This window comes from Capsicum annuum, chromosome 5 (assembly GCF_002878395.1).
Source record: "Capsicum annuum cultivar UCD-10X-F1 chromosome 5, UCD10Xv1.1, whole genome shotgun sequence".
Classification (NCBI taxonomy): Eukaryota; Viridiplantae; Streptophyta; class Magnoliopsida; order Solanales; family Solanaceae; genus Capsicum; species Capsicum annuum.
This window is the reverse complement of record NC_061115.1, coordinates 145,976,808-145,996,643: the sequence shown is the minus strand read 5'-3', so window position 1 is coordinate 145,996,643 and position 19,836 is coordinate 145,976,808. Positions and strand designations below refer to the sequence as shown.

The 19,836-nt window shown below is 38.8% G+C and overlaps 1 protein-coding gene across 2 annotated transcripts; it reads right to left on the bottom strand.

Moving 5' to 3' along the window:
* Positions 1–782: 782 nt before the first annotated feature.
* Positions 783–18,853, bottom strand: LOC107852527 (histone deacetylase complex subunit SAP18). 2 transcript variants are annotated; one of them, XM_016697571.2, is made up of 6 exons: positions 18,536–18,853; positions 15,814–15,846; positions 15,340–15,450; positions 3,250–3,345; positions 1,130–1,207; positions 783–1,056 (listed from the first exon to the last, which is right to left on the bottom strand). In XM_016697571.2, the coding sequence occupies exons 1-6, from the start codon at positions 18,650–18,652 to the stop codon at positions 1,018–1,020; spliced, it is 474 nt and encodes a 157-aa protein (XP_016553057.1). In that variant the 5' UTR covers positions 18,653–18,853; the 3' UTR covers positions 783–1,017. The 2 variants fall into 2 exon arrangements, with proteins under 2 accessions (XP_016553057.1, XP_047268613.1); XM_047412657.1 differs by lacking the exon at positions 15,814–15,846 and having other exon boundaries at positions 18,536–18,833.
* Positions 18,854–19,836: the final 983 nt, after the last annotated feature.

Below are 19,836 nucleotides of genomic sequence, written 5' to 3'. Positions count from 1 at the left end.
TTCGTAATAACTAATAATCCCTAATTTTTTACCTATAACAGAAGAAAAGGAACGATGAACTCAAAGCTATTGTCGCTGGAGAGCAATGTTGTCACGTCGATTAAGGTTGAAAGTCAAAAAGAAACTCAAAGCCCAACTATTTGTCACCGAGAGGTTTAAGTCGCCGAAAATTGAAGGAAAAAAATTGTAGAACTGTTGGTTGGAAGAAGCTTGAGAGAAACAATCGAGATGAGAGGGGAGAAAGAAGAGAGACGATTGATTTGGAGAGGAGAAGGGTGTGGGTTGATTTGTATTTTTAAAAATATTAGAAAGTTTTGAAAATATTAATCAAATCCTAAATTAACTTAATTACGTTCCCTAATCATGTTTGACCTTTTAAATTGATCAATGTCACCAATCCTTCATTCAAAACTTAACACCTTTCTTTCAATTTTCTCAAGTTAGACTAAAAATCAAATCGTGACCTCCAAACGTTTAGGTGACTCTTAGGGCTCCTTCCATGGGAAGGATTACGAATAACTAATTTCAAAACTAATTTTATGATAGTATGCCATATTTGGTTAAGATAAAACCATAAAAATAACCTATTCTGAGATTTAGTGTTATTTTTATCCCACTGAGGATGGATAACATTCCAGATAATTAATCTGAAAATAACTTATTTCCAAACCAAACAAGCCCTTAAAAATATGAACCCTCATTAAGGTCAACCCATTCTACCCCTTTAACATAACTACAAAAAACACTAGCAGGTCACAGAGTTTACAAGAGAAAATCAGAAAGAAAACATAAAAGTGGCGATAATTCATAACAATTGAGTTAGCTCTGAGAAGACTAGTTAAATCCATCACATACCGAACGTAACATAACATAACTAGCCAGACAGCTCTAGAGGGAATTTCAGAAAAAATAAACATTAGGTCAACTTAACAGAAAAATACAGATATCTAGACGCAGGAAGAAACACAAACTAGTACAAGTCTGCATAATTCTAATTCCAATACAGGTCATAAAAGCTTATTGGAACATGATAGCCACATCCAAGTAATCTCCTATCTGCAGTGGGCAAAAACAAGTCAATACCAAATTCGGAAGAGGTGAGGTGAATGATCTCATATGAAAGTGTTACCTGAAATTTAAGTTCACTCAGTGGTTTGCTGCCATCATCTGGTCGCCTTATATTGGGATAAGAAAACGTTCTCCCCACCTTCATGTCAGAAAGAATAAACACTATAAAATCACTGTTTCTTGAAATATCACAAACATATATCGTTGCATTAACTCACACAATAACATCATCCGATCACTAAAATTTGATGAAACATTGCCAGCCTAGGCATCTGAGGATGGAAACACATCACTTTTTCCAAATCTCAGAAGTTCCCAATTTCCTTTTATTTTTGTTATACGAGGAATTGAAATTTAACCATAATCGAACTACAAAACATAGCGATTATGGACAGTAGGAGCATGAATTCCCAGGACTCAGTTCAAGAAGACGAACAACTTTTGACCAATCCCTACTTGAGCATTTTGGCTCACTACTAAGGCATAACAACTAAGACAATCGCTAATTATCTCATGTTTGATCATCAGCAGTTGGACCTCAGTTAGCTCAGTTTCAACTATCTAGTTTCATCATCTTTTTGGAACTATATTTTGGGTTGTCTTTCAGAATAGAACTATCAATCTACAAGAAAACAGAAACGATCTCTCTACCTCCACGAGGTAGGGGTAATGTCTGCGTACACTCTACCCACCCTAGACATTACTGGTGGGATTTCACTGGTATGTTGGTACTGTTTTAATCGAGAAGTAGTATGGTTTAGATAGTGCGACGATATATTTTCCTTACTCTCATACAATCCTCCAGTCACATTGGTAGCATTTTCAATGCACCTAGAACATTTTTGTTTTCCTTGAATAGCACCCATACAGATATGTGTACATTAGAGGAAAGTTGACAAATTAATAATTTTGCCCTGATGGTTCATGATAGCTCAACAATCATAGAGGGTAAACTAGCCAATAAACAGAATATCCTAGAAAAAGAGGTGGGAAGGGAGACAGATGAGACGATAAAGGTCATTGGCAGAGGCATTACTCTCACATACTTTGAGAGGAATATACACAAGAATATACAGCAGTCGAGTTTAAATTTGTTCATTCTAGTCTTCATAAACATTCCATATATGGCCCAGCGATGCATTTTTTAAATGCTTCAGGGACATTTTTTATTTCTTTCCAGCACATCCAAAACACAACTACAAGCTGGTTGGGTAAAACCAGGGTTAACTAAAGCTTAAAGTAATAACAGAAGAAAAGTGAGAAAAGACAACTCTTAAACAGTATTCCCAATACCAGAGCCACAGATAGCCCAAACTTTAGAAATTATCACACTTGACAATTAAATTAGATTGTGCAAGACCGGGAAGTCAGTTGGACATGATGAAGAAACAACAACATACCCAGTATTGTTGGGAGGATGAGCTGTACACAGACCTTACCCACCCTTTGTGGGGTAGAGAGGCTGTTCTCAATGGACCCAGCTCAAGAAAAATCATTTTTCAGAAAAAAAAAAAGGCATAAAAAAAGTGCAAGAGTAAAAAGCTATGATGAAAATACTGAAGAAAGAAAAGTACCGACGGTACAAATATTAAGGATATCCGGCGTAAAAGAAACAACACTAGCAATAAAATTGAAGCATAAGATAATACTAGCATAATAGTAATAATACGGATCAGAGAACATAAGATGTTAAGATGCTCCAGACTAGAACCCAGCTCTACCATTGTGAAGAAAGAAAACTCTCTACTTCCTACTAACCTTCTCCCCTAATCCTCAACCTCCATGCTCTCCTATCTAGGGTTATGCCCAAATTGAACATGTAGGATGAACGAACTTCCAAAGCAGTAATGACGACACGTAATATCATGTCTCATGCTTATAAAATCCATGGAAATATCGAAAGATTTGAAGTTTTAGTCGTCTCTCACAGCGATTATCCTTTATTCTAGTGCAAAGTAGTTTTATAGAGATGTGAACATGCATGCACTATCAAATTAATGGACATCTTGCATGACCTAAGAACATGGTCAATATGCACTCAATATGAAGCATATCATCAACAACCCAAAGATTTTATATCTGATAAATTAATGGAAGTGCAGAAGCACCACAAATACAAGGACATTTTCACATGCCAACACCAAGTACATGTACAAACAAGCATATAGAGAAAAGAGAGACCTCACTAACGATAAATCGCCCCCTTTTATCAGGATAGACAAAAGCAAAGGACAAAGTTGCATCTCTCCGTCTTGCTTCTGGAGCAACTTCTTTAACCTGATACAGTCGCAGGAAAAGATAAATCAGATGGAATGGAAGTGTTTGGCATGGAAATATACTGGGCTGTAAATAAAATGAAAACAACTACAGTACAGCCATACTGGCCTGGTCCCACACGCCAATGGTCTACGAAAACTGAAGATGAACTTGACTACTTGCACTGCCACTTTTTGCTTCGCATTCAGGCAGGCCAAGTAAGGCCCTTTTTTAAAAAACAAGGACAACAATATTACAATCTTCAGTACAAAGGCTGTGCTGGAAGCCATATTTACAAATTTAAAATAAGCAAAAATATACATCCTTGTTCTTCTGACAAGGATTCAATAATTTTTAACAGGGAATCTACATCTTCTATAGGGTTTTCTTCGCACCAAAGAAGAACAGTAAAAGGGCAGTTTATCTTAACAGAATACTTCTTCCTTCAAAACATCTTAAGTTAATTCCCTTGCAAGTAAGGTGTTGTCATTTGTTAGTTTCTCTTCTTTCTTTGGTCTGTCGGCGCATGATTAGCTCACTTTGCTAATGTGCGCATCCATGGCGAGGATGTTGACCTCAGAAGGAAGACATCGAGGCTAGAAAACTTATTGCGACTAAGGAAGACAGTAATGGATGCAGAGGAAGTTTTGGAAGAAAGAAATGAAACAGTAACTATCTCACAAGTGCGTGATGAACCTGTGGAGCTGATGCAACGAAGTGACAAGGGAAAGCACGCTAATGCTTGTGGAAGCTCAAGAGGAAGGAAGTTCAAGTCATGCTCCAACTATCATGCTAAAAGCACAATAGCAGCTGAACCTCAGCCGCATCAGAGGAAGGGGGCAAAGGAGGATACAAATTGGGCAAGGCTATTTTCACAAAATCAAAATGCTGTAAACGGTATGCTCCTGTGGTGATTGATGGGAAAACAACTGTAACGTTGGAGGAGGAGGATATAGCAGATTGTACGAAGGCATGGAGTAATGCCCAGATTCTGTGTACATGGGGGAGGCTCTTAGTTATGTGTACCACGTACCAGGAATAATGTTTCTATGCCAGAGCTGTTTTATCATGAAGAAGGTTTCTACATTGTTAAATTTAAAAGAGAAAAGGGTCAAATTTATCCCTCTACTTTGAAAAATTGGCTAAATATACCATTCATCATACTTTGGGGTCAAATTTACCCTCGTCATACTTTGGGGGGCAAATTTACCCCCCTACTTTGGAAAATTGGCTAAACATACCCTTCATCATACTTTGGGGTCAAATTTACCCTCGTTGTCATACTTTGGGGGCCAAATTTACCCCTCTACTTTCGAAAATTGGCTAAACATACCCTTCATCATACTTTGAGGTCAAATTTATCCTTGATGTCATACTTTGGGGTCAAATTTATCCTCGTTGTTAAGAAACTTTTCATATGTGTCCTTTCTTGATTAAAAAAAACTCAAATCAACGTTAAATGTATCAATTTTAAAAATAAAATACACCTTAATCTAACTTGTCCGATCCGACTCGAGCCATAAAGAGGACACAAATAAATATACCCCTTCAGTTCTGTCGGTCAAATTTTTCCAACGGGATTAAGCCACTGGATATTGATCAATGCATAACTCATGAAAAATTGATCTGCATCTGTGCAAACACAAAGAAATCTCTCTCTCAGTTCATGGATCTGCATCAGTGCAGAGCTCATGAAAAATGGCGCTTGACGGTTAAATGCAATAGATTAGACCCATTGGATATTTCTTTGAATGATTGAGTTAAGAGGTCTCCCTATGTGACATCTCTCATTCATATATCTTTATATGCAATATATATATACAAAATTTTCATCATGTCATTTACTCAGAAAATTTTTTCACTCACTGATTATAAAATCTAGATGCACATAGAATTACATACTAAATTTTGAAATTTGAACATAATTGAACAAGGGCAAAGTTCGTAACAAACATTTTCTCTAGTTCCATGCTTCTACATTATCCAATTCCATTCTACGTTTTGTTCATTTGTAAACAACCTTCCAATGTTGCAGGTTGAAAGAGAAGTATTTTTGTTCGTTGAAAAAATTCAACCAACAGAACTAAGGAGGGGTATATTTGTTTGTGTATTTTTTGTGGGTCAGATCAGGCGAATTAGATTAGGGTGCGATTTATTTTAAAAAATGAACAATTTAACGTTAATTTGGGCTTTTCTGTTAAAGGAAGGGCACAAGTGAAAAGTTTCTTAACAATGAGGGTAAATATGGCCCCAAAGTATGAAATGAGGATAAATTTGGCCCCAAAGTATGATGAAGGGTATATTTAGCAAATTTCCCAAAGTAGAGGAATAAATTTGGCTCCAAAGTATGACATGAGGGCAAATTTGACCCCAAAGTATGACGAAGGGTATATTTAGCCATTTTTTTTAGAGTAGAGGGGTAAATTTGACCCTTTTCCCAATTTAAAAACACTCCGAACAGGGATGACATAATGTTTTTTTGGGCCATACACTATGAGTGGTATGCCATTATTGTTGAAGAAATGGACCTCTATGTTTGATTGTCAGACAGAATTCCCTAGCACCCCTTTGTGGATTCGATTATATAACCTTCCTATAAATTGTTGAGGTCCTAGAACATTGAGTAAGATAGCTAGAAGATTGGGAGAACACCTCTATTCGCGGATGAATGTACTAAGAATCAATCACGAATTTCTTATACGAGAGTGTTGGTTGACATGAACATTACTCAGCCATTGCCTAAAGAGATTGAGATAATTGAGCCAAATGGTAGAGTATTTATCCAGCCCATTAGCTATGATTGTAAGCCGTTGTTCTAGCCTAGCTGTTCTATGGGACATGTCTGTCCAGAGATGGACAGAGAAAAAGCACCTACTGCTAAGCAAGAGCCTGCACGACCAGTGGAGCAACAACAAAGGAGAAGGACTTGGGATCAAAGAGAGAAGAGACTAGTTCAAAAATGGATAAGGAAAGGCATCCCTGAGACTGGAAAGGTCATACAACATGTGCAACAGTCAGCTCCATCTGATCCTGTTGTGCAGCAACAAGGTACAACTCCGGCACTTCAGGGACTACAACTCCTAAGAATGATGAAGGCACTAGTAGAGCTATCACTCCTAGTACTGGAATGGGGAGTGTGTTTTTTGCAGAGTTAGTAATGCATGGTTCTGTAAGGGGACGGAGAGGACCTGTAATGAGAATTCAACTCTTTTTCTCCTTGTCAATGGAAGGTATGGAAGTTAAGGACATGTGAAGACCTCCTGAGAGGGGATAGAAATTACACTCTCAACGCGATGGTTGTTCTGAAATCTGAGAGGTCTAAACAAGCCTCTCACACAGGGAGAAGGGAGAGTATAAAAGCATCATCTTAGCTTGACTGGACTAGTAGAAACCAAAATAAAGCAACATAAATTTCATGAAGGCATAACTAAATGTGCAAAAGGTTGGGCATATATAAATAATTATAATAACACTAACAATCGAAGGATTTGGGTGTTATGGAAGGAGGCTAAAATTTGTGTCATTCGACAGGCCATACATTACCAGTTTATACACTGTTTGCCTGTTTGGTACAAGACAGGAAATCAGTTATTAAATGTACTATGACTATAGTATATGGAAGTAACTGCTTGGAGGAAAGATAGGAACTATGGGAGGGTCTGAATCACATTGGAGCTGGTATTAGTATGGCTTCGTGTATATGTGGAGATTTTAATGTTGTACTCAATAGTGAGGATAGAATGGGAGGGCAGCCAGTACATGATAATGAAACTATAGATTTCAAAGAAATAATGGATAAGTTGAGTCTGATGGATATGAAGGCAATGGAAAGGCACTTTACATGGACTAATAAGCATGTATAGATCAAAATAGATAGAGCTTTACGTAATGATATGTGGAAATTGCAATATGGAGTGATTACAGCTCAATTTTGTGAAAACTATTTTTCTGACCATTCCCCTATGCATATTGAGATCCTATCTGATGGAGCCCCTACTAGGAAGCCATTTAGGTTTATTAATGTTCTTGCAGATGCTAATGAGTTTATGCAAACGGTGGATCAACAATGGAATACTACAATAATGGTACCTACATGTTCAAACTGTGAAGAAGCTGCAACTTTGAAAGGAGACACTGAAAAGGCTAAAGAACGCATATATAGGAAGTTTGGAGAGGAGGATTGAGAATGCAAGAGAGTGTGATTGCTGCTCAAACTCTTTTAAACACATATACAAACCCTGAATTGATGGGTAACGAAGCTGCAGATAATCAAGAGCTTCATAAATGGTTGGTCATACAGGAGAGAGTCCTAAAACAGAAGTCTAAGGCTCATTGGATTGAGGCAGGTAACAGCAATAACAGTTATTTCTTTAAATGCTTGAAGGCCGGAGCTAGTGCCAATGCTATATCTTTATTGAAAGACAGTAGTGGAAAATTGTTGCATAAAACTAAAGAGATTGAAGCATAGGTGTTGGCTTTCTACAAAGGTTTATTAGGTTCTGTAGCTGAAACTATACCAGCAGTAGATATACCTAGTATGAGGTTGGACCAACTCTTACTTTGGAGCAGCAGAGGGATATGTGTAGAGAGGTCACTATGCAGGAGGTACAGGATGCATTATTTAGCATTGATAGTAACAAAACCCCAGGAATTAGATGGTTTCTCAGCTTTATTTCTTTAAAAAAGTTTGGAGGATGGTAAGACTACCATCTCAAGAGATGCTAATAATACAGTAGTTATGGTGCCTAAAAACTCAACCCGAGACCATTAGAGTACAGGCCTATAGCTTGTTGTACTATCATCTACAAAGTCATTTCAAAGGTGATCACAGGGAGAATTCAAGGTATTTTGAACGATATTGTGGGGTAATGTCAATCAGCTTTTGTACCAGGCAGGCTTGCCTTGAATCAGCTAACATATTAATCAGTCATGAGTTGATTAAAGGATATACAAGGAAACAAATATTCCCTAGGTATATGATCAAGGTAGATTTGCAAAAGGTTTATGATAGTGTGGAATGGGCATGTGTTGAGCAAATTCTTAAGGAGTTGGGGTTTCCTCCACAGATGATAGCTTGGATTATGATCTGCATCACTACTGTCAGTTACACCTTCCTTGTTAGTGGAACACTTACAGATACATTTCAAGCTAAAAGGAGCCTACGACAAGGGGATCCTATGTCCCCTTATATATTTCTCCTACTCATGGAGTATCTAAATAAATGTATGGGTGGATTACAGCAGGAACATGACTTCAACTACCATCCTAGATGCTATAAAATGAAGCTGCCTCACCTGTGTTTTGCTGATGACCTACTTATGTTCATCAGAGGTGATTTAACTTCTGTTTTAATCTTGAAAAGGAGTTTGACATGTTTTCTGCAACTACAGGGCTCCAAGCTAATATGACAAACAGTCAAGTGTATTTTGGTGGGGAAAAATTGCAAGTGCGGATTGATATCTTGAATGCTTTAGGGTATGAGAGAGGTGAGTTGCCTTTCAAGTACTTGGGTGTTCCCTTATCTACTAAAAGGCTCATTTCCCACAATGTCAACCTTTGGTGGAGAAGAACAAAGCAATAATCACAACTTGGATGGCTAAAAGCCTTACATATGCTGGTAGACTCCAAGTTATCAGGTCTGTCCAATTTGGTGACCAAGCCTGCTGGTCACACATTTTTTTTATTTTTTTTTTTGAAATTGGTAATGTTGTATTCCTCAGCATTAAGGATATATGCTGGAGGCCTCCAAAAAGGGATCACAGAGAGTAGAAAATCTAATTACAAGGAACCTAGCATATCAATTAGTTGTTCTACCTCCTCTATACCTTCCTATTTACACCAAAAATACAAACATATGATACATTTCTCCTTTACTCTCTGTATGGAGTTAGATTTGTTCTTAAAGAATCTTCCATTCCTTTCCTTCCATATTGACCACCATATGCAAGCTGGAATCATCCTCCACCACTTTTTTTGACTTTTGCTTCCACCTCTCCTAATCCAGCAGCTCAACAAGTCAGCAGTGTGTTCTGGCATTGTCCAGCTATTGCCTGTGAGTGCTCACAAAAACAGATTCCAAAGTTGAGCTGTGACTCTACAATGTAGAAATAAATGTTGTTGGTCTCACTTGTCTTATTGCAAATAAAACACCTAGGAACTAGTTGCCAACCTTTCCTCTGCAGTACCTCTTGAGTCAGACAGGCCCTCTTAGCCACCAACCATACAGAACATTTGACCTTGCTTGGTGCTTGACTTGTCCATATTTGTTTCCATCTAGCCAATCAAAGAGCTTGATGAGTTCCAAGTTCCTTTTTGTAGAGCCTGTTGACAGTGAAGCTAGCTTCCATCCTCTGAATGTTTCCATGAGATTGTGTCCATCCTTGCCTCAAAACCTTTAAATTCATTGAGTGACTGTAACGGTTGTGCCACCTGATCTACTTCCCAATCACTTAGATTCCTCCTGAATGTTATATCCCAACCATTTGACCAACTTTCTACCAAAGTGACTTCAGCATTCCTGCAAAAAGAAAACAAGTCGGGAAAAGTGTGCATTAAGGTCTCTTGTCCAGCCCAAACATCTTTCCAAAATAGGATTTTAGCTCCATTTCCTATTTTCAGTTTGATGTTTCCTGCAAGTTTAGTCCAGCGGGACGACCTTATTGATCTCCGAGCTGAAACTCCATAGAGATTGGTAACTTCTTTTGTACACCATTGGGAGTCTTGATCATATTTATGTTGTATGACTATTTTCATGAGAGCCTGATCCTCCTCCCCATATCTCCACAGCCATTTCATCAAGAGACATTATGGATTCTCAAATTCTTAATTCCAAGACCACCTGAGAGTTTAGGTAATTGTATTGTTTTCCAGTTTACCAAGTAGTACACTTTCCCTTCCTTGTTTCCAAAACACAGAAATTCTCTTCTGAGCTTGTCCAACTTTTTCCTTACCTTTGCAGGTAAAGGAAATAAAGACATAATATAAGTGGGAAGTGAGTCCAATACTACGTTTATTAGAGTATGCCTGCCTCCAAGTGACAAATATTGCGATTTCCATATGGCTAGTTTCTTTTATGGCCTTTGTATTATATCATCCCATATCCTCAGTTCTTTGTGTTTGCTACCCAAAGGCATTCCCAAGTAGGTTGTTGGGAGTTTTTCAATCCTGCACTCTAAAATGTTGGCAAGTCTTTGCATCTGTGCTACTTCTTTAATAGGGAATAAACTAGGAATAAACTACTCTTTCTCCAATTGACTTTGAGGCCAGAAACAGCTTCCAAAATCAACAAAATTACTCTGATAAATCTGATCTGCTCTTCTTTTGCCTCACAAAATATCACAGTGTCACACACTGAGTAATTGGCAAATCTCCATATTTGCCCCCGCTCTGTTGCTGACTTCAAATTTATTCTTGATGCCTAAGAAAGTGAATATGCTGATTGAGGCCGCATGTAGAAGTTATTTATGGTCAGGAGAAGCTACTATAAGTAAGAGAGTCGTAGTGGCATGGGAGAAACTCTGTTCGCCCAAGGGAGCTGGGGGCTAAACATTCTCAACTTGCAACTATGGAACACTGCTGCTATTTGTAAGCTGCTTTGGGCTTTAAGCCAGCAAAAGGAAAAGATATGGATTGCTTGAGTGCATCACTACTATATAAAGGGGCGGGATGTGCTAACTATGCAGATCCCAAAGCAGGCTTCTTGGATGATAAGGAAGGTAATTACAATGAGGAAACATTGGCAGACTCTAGGCAATACTAAGCTCCTAAAACAAGTTAAATTTCAGATAGCAAAGGCTATTATAGCTTAGAGGTGATGTTGAAAATGTTTCCTAGAGGAGTGTCTATTGTCATAACATTGCTAAGCCTAAGCAGGTGCTTATACTGTGGCTATGCATGCTTAATAGAATTAAGACCAAAGAAATGCTAATCAAATGGGGGATGAATGTGGATGAGTTATGTGTGTTTTGCCAGGTTCATTATGAAACAAGAGATCACCTATTTTCTGGATATGATAATACAACAAACTATGGGAAGCTATTTTTAAATGGCAAAGACTTCATGGTTGTCCAAGAAGAAGGGATGAAATGTGGAAGTGTGCGAGTAAGCATGCAGGTGGAAAGTAGCCAAGAGGTATGATATTGAAGGCAAACCTAATTGCAGCTCTGTATACTATATGGATAGAGTTTCAGAAAAGGAATGCTCTCATTAAGGGCTTGATTCTTCAATTAAACACTAGTATATGTACTAGAATTAGATCTAACCATAGCTTGTTTAAGTACATTAGTATAGCTTGTGTCCAAAAAACAAAAGGAGCAGGCTCTAAGGCGAGGGATGTGGATGGGTATAAGTTGTGGTACCCGGGTAACGTGAGGCAAAGGAATGGGGTAGATATCTAAGTAGATGAAGAGCTTAGGGGAAGGTTGTGGAGGTTAAGCAAGTTAGTGATAGGTTGACGTCGATTAAGTTGGTTATTGGAGGGTCTACATCGAATGTTATTAGTGCCTACGCTCTACAGGCAGGATTGGATTGGACATGGAGGAGAAAATCTTTCGAGAGGTCTTGGATGAGGTGATGAGAGGCATCCCGAGCACTGAGATGCTTTTTGTTGGAGGGGATTTCAATGAGCATATTAGGTCTTTATTGAGGGGTTATGATGATGTGCATGGCGGTTTTGGTTTCGGGGAACAAAATGAAGGAGGAGATTCACTTTTGGATTTTGCTAGGGCTTTTGGGTTGTGGGTAGTGAATTTGAGCTTCTCGAAGGAGGAGCATCTTATTACCTTACGTAGTTCGGTGACCAAGACCCAGATAGACTTTTTGCTCCTTTTGAAGGATGATAGAGCACTATGTAAAGACTGTAAAGTCATACATAGTGAGAATCTTTCGACCCAACATAAGTTGTTGGTGATGGACTTAGTAATCAAAATAGGCAAAAAGAAGAGGGGTGTGGAGGAATGGCCCAGGACTAAATGACATACCTTGACTTTAGCCAGTGCTTTGGAAATATGGGAGAAGATGATGACTATGGTGGCTTGGGAGAGTAGATGGGATGTAAATAGTATGTGGGAGATGACGGCCAGGTGCATTAGGGAGACTGCTAAAGAGATGTTGGGCGAAAGGCCGATCTGGCAAGCACCGAGGAGACTGGTGGTGGAATAAAGAAGTTAAAAGGAAGATGGAGACTAAGAAGATGGCCTATGCTAAGTTGATTGAGAGCAAGGATGACAAGGAGAAGCAGACGTAGGACGGCGTGTAAGCTAGCTAGGAGAGAGGCCAAGTTAGCGATTACGGCGGCTAAGACAGCAGCTTTAGAGAGTCTTTAGAGAGTCTGTATGCAACTTTAGAGGAGAAAGGTGGGATAAGAGGTTGTATAGGCTTGTAAAGGCCAGAGAGTGGAGGGCTTGTGACCTTGATCAAGTGAAGTGCATCAAGGGGGAGGACGATAAAGTGTTGGTTGAGGATGCCCTCAATAGAAAGAGATGACAGTCCTATTTCCATAGACTTTTGACTGACGAGGGGGACAAAGGTCTAGTGCTGGGGGACTTGGAGAACTCAGAGGGGTGTCGTGATTATGGTTATTGTAGGCGTATCAAAGTTGAGGAGGTCACGGGGGCTATTTGCAGAATGTGTAGGGTAGGGCGACTAGGCCAGATGAGATTCCGATGGATTTTTGGAAGAGCACTGGCCATACAGGTTTGTAATGGCTGACAAGGTTGTTTAACATTGTTTTTAAGGCGCGGCAAAGATGCCTAAAGCTTGGAGATGGAGTAAGATTTCCATTATATAAGAACAAGGGGGACATTCAGAATTACAACAATCATAGGGTATCAAGTTGTTGAGTCATACTATGAAGGTTTGGGAAAGGGTGGTAGAGTCGAGGCTGAGGAGGATTGTGACTATTTTCGAAAATCAATTCGGTTTCATGCTAGGTCGTTCGACTAATGAGGCTATTCACCTCTTGAGGAGATTAGTGGAGCAGTTTATGGAGAGGAAGGACCTGCCTATGGCGTTCAGTGATCTTGAAAAAGCATATGACAAAGTCCCTAAGGAGATTCTATGGAGGTGCTTAGAGGCTAAAGGGGTGCAGTGGCGTACACGAGATCGATTCAAGACATGTATGACGAAGCGAAGACACATGTGAGGATGATAGGAGGAGATTCAGAGCCCTTTCCTGTTTTGACAGGGTTGCACCAGGGATCGACTCTTAGCCCATTTTTATTTGCCTTGGTGATGGATGTTTTGACGCGGCATATTCAAGGGGGGGGTGCCTTGGTGTATGTTATTTGCTGCTGATGATGATGTTGTACTGATTAACGAAACTCAGGGAGGAGTTAAAGATAAGTTGGAGGTTTGGAGCCAACCCCTTGGGTCTAAAGGATTAAGGTTGAGTAGGACCAAGACGGAGTACTTGGAATGTAAGTTTAGTGATCTGTCACATGAGGCTGACGTGGTAGTGAAGCTGGATTCTCAGGTCATTCAGAGGAGGGAGAGTTTCAAGTATTTTGGGTCTATGATTCATGGGAATGGTGAGATTAACAAGGATGTCACACACCGTATTGGTGCAGGGTGGTTGAAATGGAAGCTTGCTTCAGGAGTCTTGTGTGATAAGAAGGTGTCTCCTAAGCTTAAAAGGTAAGTTCTAAAAAGTGGTAATCTGACCGGCTATATTGTATGAAGCAGAGTGTTAGCCAGTTAAAAACTCTCACATCCAAAAGTTGAAGGTGGCAAAAGATGAGGATGTTGCGATGGATGTGTGGGTTTACCAAAAAAAATAAAGTTAGAAATGAGATTATTCGGGAGAATAGTGGCACCGGTGGAGGGCAAGATGCAAGAAGTGAGGTTGCGCTGGTTCGAGCATGTGATGAGGAGGTGCACGGATGCTCCAATATGAAGGTGTGAGAAGCTGACTATGGATGGTTTTAGGCAGGGTAAAGGTAGGCCGAAAAAGTATTGGACAGCGGTGATTAGGCATGATATAAAGCAGTTACAGCTTACGGAGGACAAGACCCTTAATAGGAAGGTTTGGAGGACTCAGATTAGGATAGAGCGTTGGTGGGTAGGAGTTCAGCCGTTATAGTAGGGAAGAGTGCTTTGTTTGTATCTGCGCCTGGAGTTTCTTGTTCATGGTGTTTCGGTGATGTCTATGATTTTGGATAGAGAGTTTATAGTAGTACCTTGTAGTGTCTTCTTTCCTTTATTATCTAGCAGTGTGTTATCCCATCTTGTTGTGTGCTTTTGTGTTTTTTGTCCGTTATACTGTCATATGTCCTGCATTGGAGGTCTATTGGAAACAACCTCTCTACTTCATCTGAGGTAGTGGTATCGATTGCGTACACTTTACCCTCCCCAGACCTACTTTGTGGGAATACACTTGGTATGTTGTTGGTGTTGTAGTTGTAGTTCCTTGTATTTGAGGTGTTGCTGGGATTGTAGGTCGGTGGGAAAGAAATAGAGATCAGAAAGGGGTTTGTATGGTTCTTGCAACCTCTTGTCTTTGTACTGAGTTCATTTGGTGATTAATATAAGTTTGTTTAATTGCCAAAATAAAAGTGTTGTCATTTCGAATAAGTAGTTTTCTCATGTATAACCATAAGAGAGACTAAGTTTTGACAGAACTTGTTCAACAGTCTATCAATAACTGATAGCATCACTTGGTGCAGTGCACCTTATACTCTTACTTTCATGCCGAACATTATCAATATACCAGCTCACAAAGGTCATAAATTCATAGTATGCTGCACCTTGTTCTAGTGATGTTCGATAGATGAACTGAGCAACTCAATACAAGCTATGTATATGGAAGAAGACTCGACACTCAAAAATTCCAACAACTCTATCTCCTAGATAATTAGTCATACAAGTCAAGGATAGAAGCTATATTGCAAGAAAATTGCAAAAATCTTCTAACATCTTGAAAGATGCATGCAGGAGCATGAGGAGGATACACAACAAAGGGAGACAACAACTACATTGGAGAGACTAGTTAAAAGATATATTGTGTTACTTTCTTCATACCAGATCAGTTAGTTCGCGCAAAGTAGCATCCATCCATGTATAGATTTGGACCTCATCTTTGGGTTCCTTGCCTCTCACGGCAAATTCATTCTTATTGTGATGGCCTCCAACCTGTAAGTTCCAAAATGAAGCATCCATTGAGTATATCGTTAATTAACCATAAAGAGATTCAACATTTTGTTTCATACTTGTCATACAAGTGGTGAACCAAAAAATATGCTTGCATGGCCACCTATTTTGGGAACATCAACTAGTGAAGCATACACAACGCATATACATTTTGATGGCGAACAAGATACGAAAAGCAAAATCTTCCAGATAACGTCAATTACTTTGCAGAAATTCCAACGCTGGTAAAACGTTAGGGCTATGTCCAATAGAACACCTTTTGCAAATGTAGTTATTCCATTATATTAAAATTTACCTTTTAACCCCAAAAAACTTGAGAAAAATGAGTTTGCACCGAGAACATACCTTAGTGAAAACACGAAGCAACAGAGGACAAGTCTGGTTTTCGATTGAATCCCCAAAAACAAAAACAAAAAAAAAAGGTTTTGTAAGTAACTTCCAGTATGCAAAGAATGCTCAATTTTATGTGCCATGAATGCACATTAGTAAAGCAAGTACGAATAAGAATGCAAAATAAGGGTACAGGTTACTAGAAAAAGACATGCCAATTCGCTGATAAAGAGAACACACACAAAATAATATGAAGTGATGCCAGGGTTTCGATACGTATATTTTCCAGTATCGCTTTCCCTACATTTTCTTCATCTTGGTAAGCAGCTTGTTCAACAAACAAAACAAATGTCTGCATACCTTTTCCCCTTTTTAGTGTTCCCCTGCTAAGAAGGAGGAAGGGCAGACAACCTACCATTCTTTTGAAAATAAATGCAAAAGCAAACAAACCAGACAATATTCTATTTATCAAAGTTTAAGACATGAATTAGCCGTCACGGTCCATTAGATACTGTACCAAATGGCGGACACAGTCTTCTCAAAATTCATAGCTTCTTTATGGCAGGCTAAAGGTCTTTTTTTAGGGTACATTGGCTAAAGGTTTGTGTATTACATAAAAAGGGCAGCCCGGTGCACTAAAGCTACCACTATGCGCGGTGTCCGGGGAAGAGCCCCACCACAAGGGTGTATCATACGCAGTCTTACCTTGCATTTCTGTCAGAGACTGTTTCCAAGGCTTGAACCCGTTACCTGTCACATGGCAGCAACTTTACCAGTTACTCCAAAGTTTGTGTATTACATATTCTTGATATATACTATGGTAAAATCAGCATACACTTGGAAGATAGTAACATATCATCTTTGCATTTTTTTTTTATTGATGTAGTTGTGCATTCTCCTTTAGCTTCTAAATACTCAAACTTACATTTTTTTCTTTGGGCTATGGTGAAACTTCCATTTACCAAATCAAATTTCATTCCTTGAATAAAATAATAAACAAACCACACAATAAGACTAGTCAATTTGGTATTGAAACGAAGAGGATCCAGATAGACCAAATAATTCCTGATGATATGGCCAGCCCAACTAGTTTGAGATTAATAGTCAGTTTGGCCAAGTTTTTGGGAGGCCAAAAACACTTACTCTCTGGAGAGTGGTGGAAGGTATTTTTAATAAGCTAAAAAACAAATAGCCTTTCCTCAAAAGTACTAGTTTGGAAAAAGAATTTCAGAAAAAATACACTCAGAAGTACTTTTTAAAAGCCTTACTAAACACTAATTATTGCTCAAATTCTTTTTAAATTGATCGGCAAAACACAAACTGCTTTTCACCAAAAACACTTTTTTGAAGTCGAAAAAAGAACTTTTCAAAGTAAGCTTATGTTATTAGAAGCTTGACTAAACAGGCTATAAGGCATAATAGTTGTTGCTGTTGTTGGTTAATAATACACCATAAACACAAGGTCTTTTCTACACCAAAACCTTTAAGTCCACAAAGGATTGCTTCAAAACCCCAAAACAAAAAGAACCAGCACAAACTTGCAGAAAATCGAACACATGATTTTCCACTTCAAAAATAACCTAAAATCCTTACCAATGTCGCCAAGTCAGAACCTGCATGATTCAAGAAAGAAAGAAAAATAGGACCTTCTAGTGATCAAAAATAAAAAGTAATTTTAACTTTGTACTATTTACGTATACACAGTGAAAGAAAAATAGGACCTTCTAGCGATCAAAATAATAAATAATTTTAACCATGCACTATTTACATATACACAGTGTACTTTGTACTTTTCCGCCGAAGGGTGCTCAAATAAACCCCTTGACCCTAACGTATTCTGCCCCTGAGCACAACTAGTTTGGGGTTAAGGCATAGTGGTATTTGCTTATACACCACAAACAAGCATGGGTGGTGCCAGGTAGGGCTCGCAAAAAATTGTGCTATTCATTCATAGTTAAAATTATTTTTCATTTATAGAACATATAAATACATGTTGAACCCCTTTGGCTTATTCATGCTTACTTCTCGTATTTGGAACCCCTTTGTAAAAAATCCGGGAGATGCAATTAAAGGGACAAATGAGATTGTCAAACAAGTGGGGGTTCTTCAAGTTTTAAAAATTGGGAAAAGTGAAATATTTTTCAATTTTTTCTTTTTACACTTTTACCCCAACAATTGTAAAAATTGTCTCAACAACCTCAGAACTTGTTGGACAATTGAACAGTTGTTGGTGCAGTTGTTTGAAGTACTTGACCCCTTCTACCTTAATTAATGTTGCGGAACTCACTCGTCAGTCATCCCTTTTGATTAATTGGAGACTTGAGAGGCATTCTCGCCTCATTTTTCCAAAAATCCTGGCTTAGCCATTGAACATAAGATCTTTTCTACCCAAAACCCTAGATAGTCCACAACAAAAAGATTACTTCAAAAACCCCAAAGCACCTCGAAACAAAAGATGACCAGCATAAGAATACACAAAATCCAGCACAAGCTCCTCCCTCCAAAAACAACCTAATCCTAATCACTTCATCCAATTCAGAAACTGAGGATTCAAGAAAGAGCAACAACAACAACAACAAAAGCAGCAACAAGCCAACAACACAGCCAGTATAATCCCACAAAGTGAATTCTGGGGAGGATAGAGTGTACGCAGACCTTACCTCTACCTCAAAGGTAGAGAGTGTTTCCGATAGACCTCGACTCAAGGCAAATAGAATTCAAGAAAGAAAAAAAGGACCTTCTCGCGATCGACAGGTACAGGGCGTGGAGGAATCCTTGCGAGAGGTGGACCAAGTGGGCCACCCCTTGGTGGAGGAGGTGGTAATGGCCTTCCTCTTCTTTGAACATCCGCCATTGCCGTCACTCCCGTTTCGTCGTCTGTCACTCGCAACTCAACAGGGACGGTGAAAGCTGGCTTTGATCTTTTGTAGTATCCTGTTGGGCTTACCCGTTGGATCTCTTAAGGGGCCCACTAAAGTAACCTTAACAAAATGAAGGTCAAATTCAATTCAATTAAGGCTCGTTTGGGTAATGGATAGCTAATCCATGATTAACTTTAGAGACAACTTATTATATGTTTGGATGGAATAAAATGTATGAAATAACTCATTCAAAAATTAGTTATTTGTAGGTGGTAATATTATTTTTATCTCATCTTGAGTGTAGTGGTTTAACTAATCTCGGAATAGCTAATTCCGATATAACTTATTTCTCAACCAAACAACCTCTTAAAACTTTGGTTGTTACATATTGTTTCATAATGTAATGTATTATATTTTTGTTGTATTGTATCATACAGTGAATGCAGTGTTTAAATAGATTGTATCATTTTTCGCCATTACATAATCTCATACATCAACAATTCGAAGGATAAACCGACAAGAAAAGTAGGATACATCGTAGAGCTGCTATAAAAAAAAGTAGATAAAAGTTAAAATAAAATTATTAAGGCGAAATGGTTTATTGGACCCTTGTATTTGTTTAATTTATAAAGTGGACACTTCTACTTAGTCATTTGTTATCTGAATACTTTAACCTGTCAAAATACAAGATTTCAGACCCTTCTTATGTATTTATGACATTAAATTATTGAGTTGGAAAAACACGTGGCATTAAATTATTGAGTTGGATTACGTGCGTAAATTGATATTTTTTATTTAAAAATAATATTAAAAAATAATAAAATTTTAAAAAAGGACAAAAAAATTTTAAAAAAACACCACCCTCCCCGTCCCCCCATTCCATCCACCACCCTCCCCCTCTCCTTCCTCCTTCATCCTGTCCAGCACCCTCCCCACATCGTCTACCACCCTTCCTCTCGTCCCCAACCACTAACCCCCGCAGCACCACCACCACCACACCCTTCCCCTCATCCACCAGCCACCCACCCCATCTACCACCCTCCCTCTCCCCACTCCGTCCAGCACTAGGTATATAATTATTACTACATATTTTAAGAGGGAATGACTAGTTTTGATCGTCCTCACAGCCACACTTTTGCACTTATTGTGGCTTTTAGAACCACCACGCATGGATGTC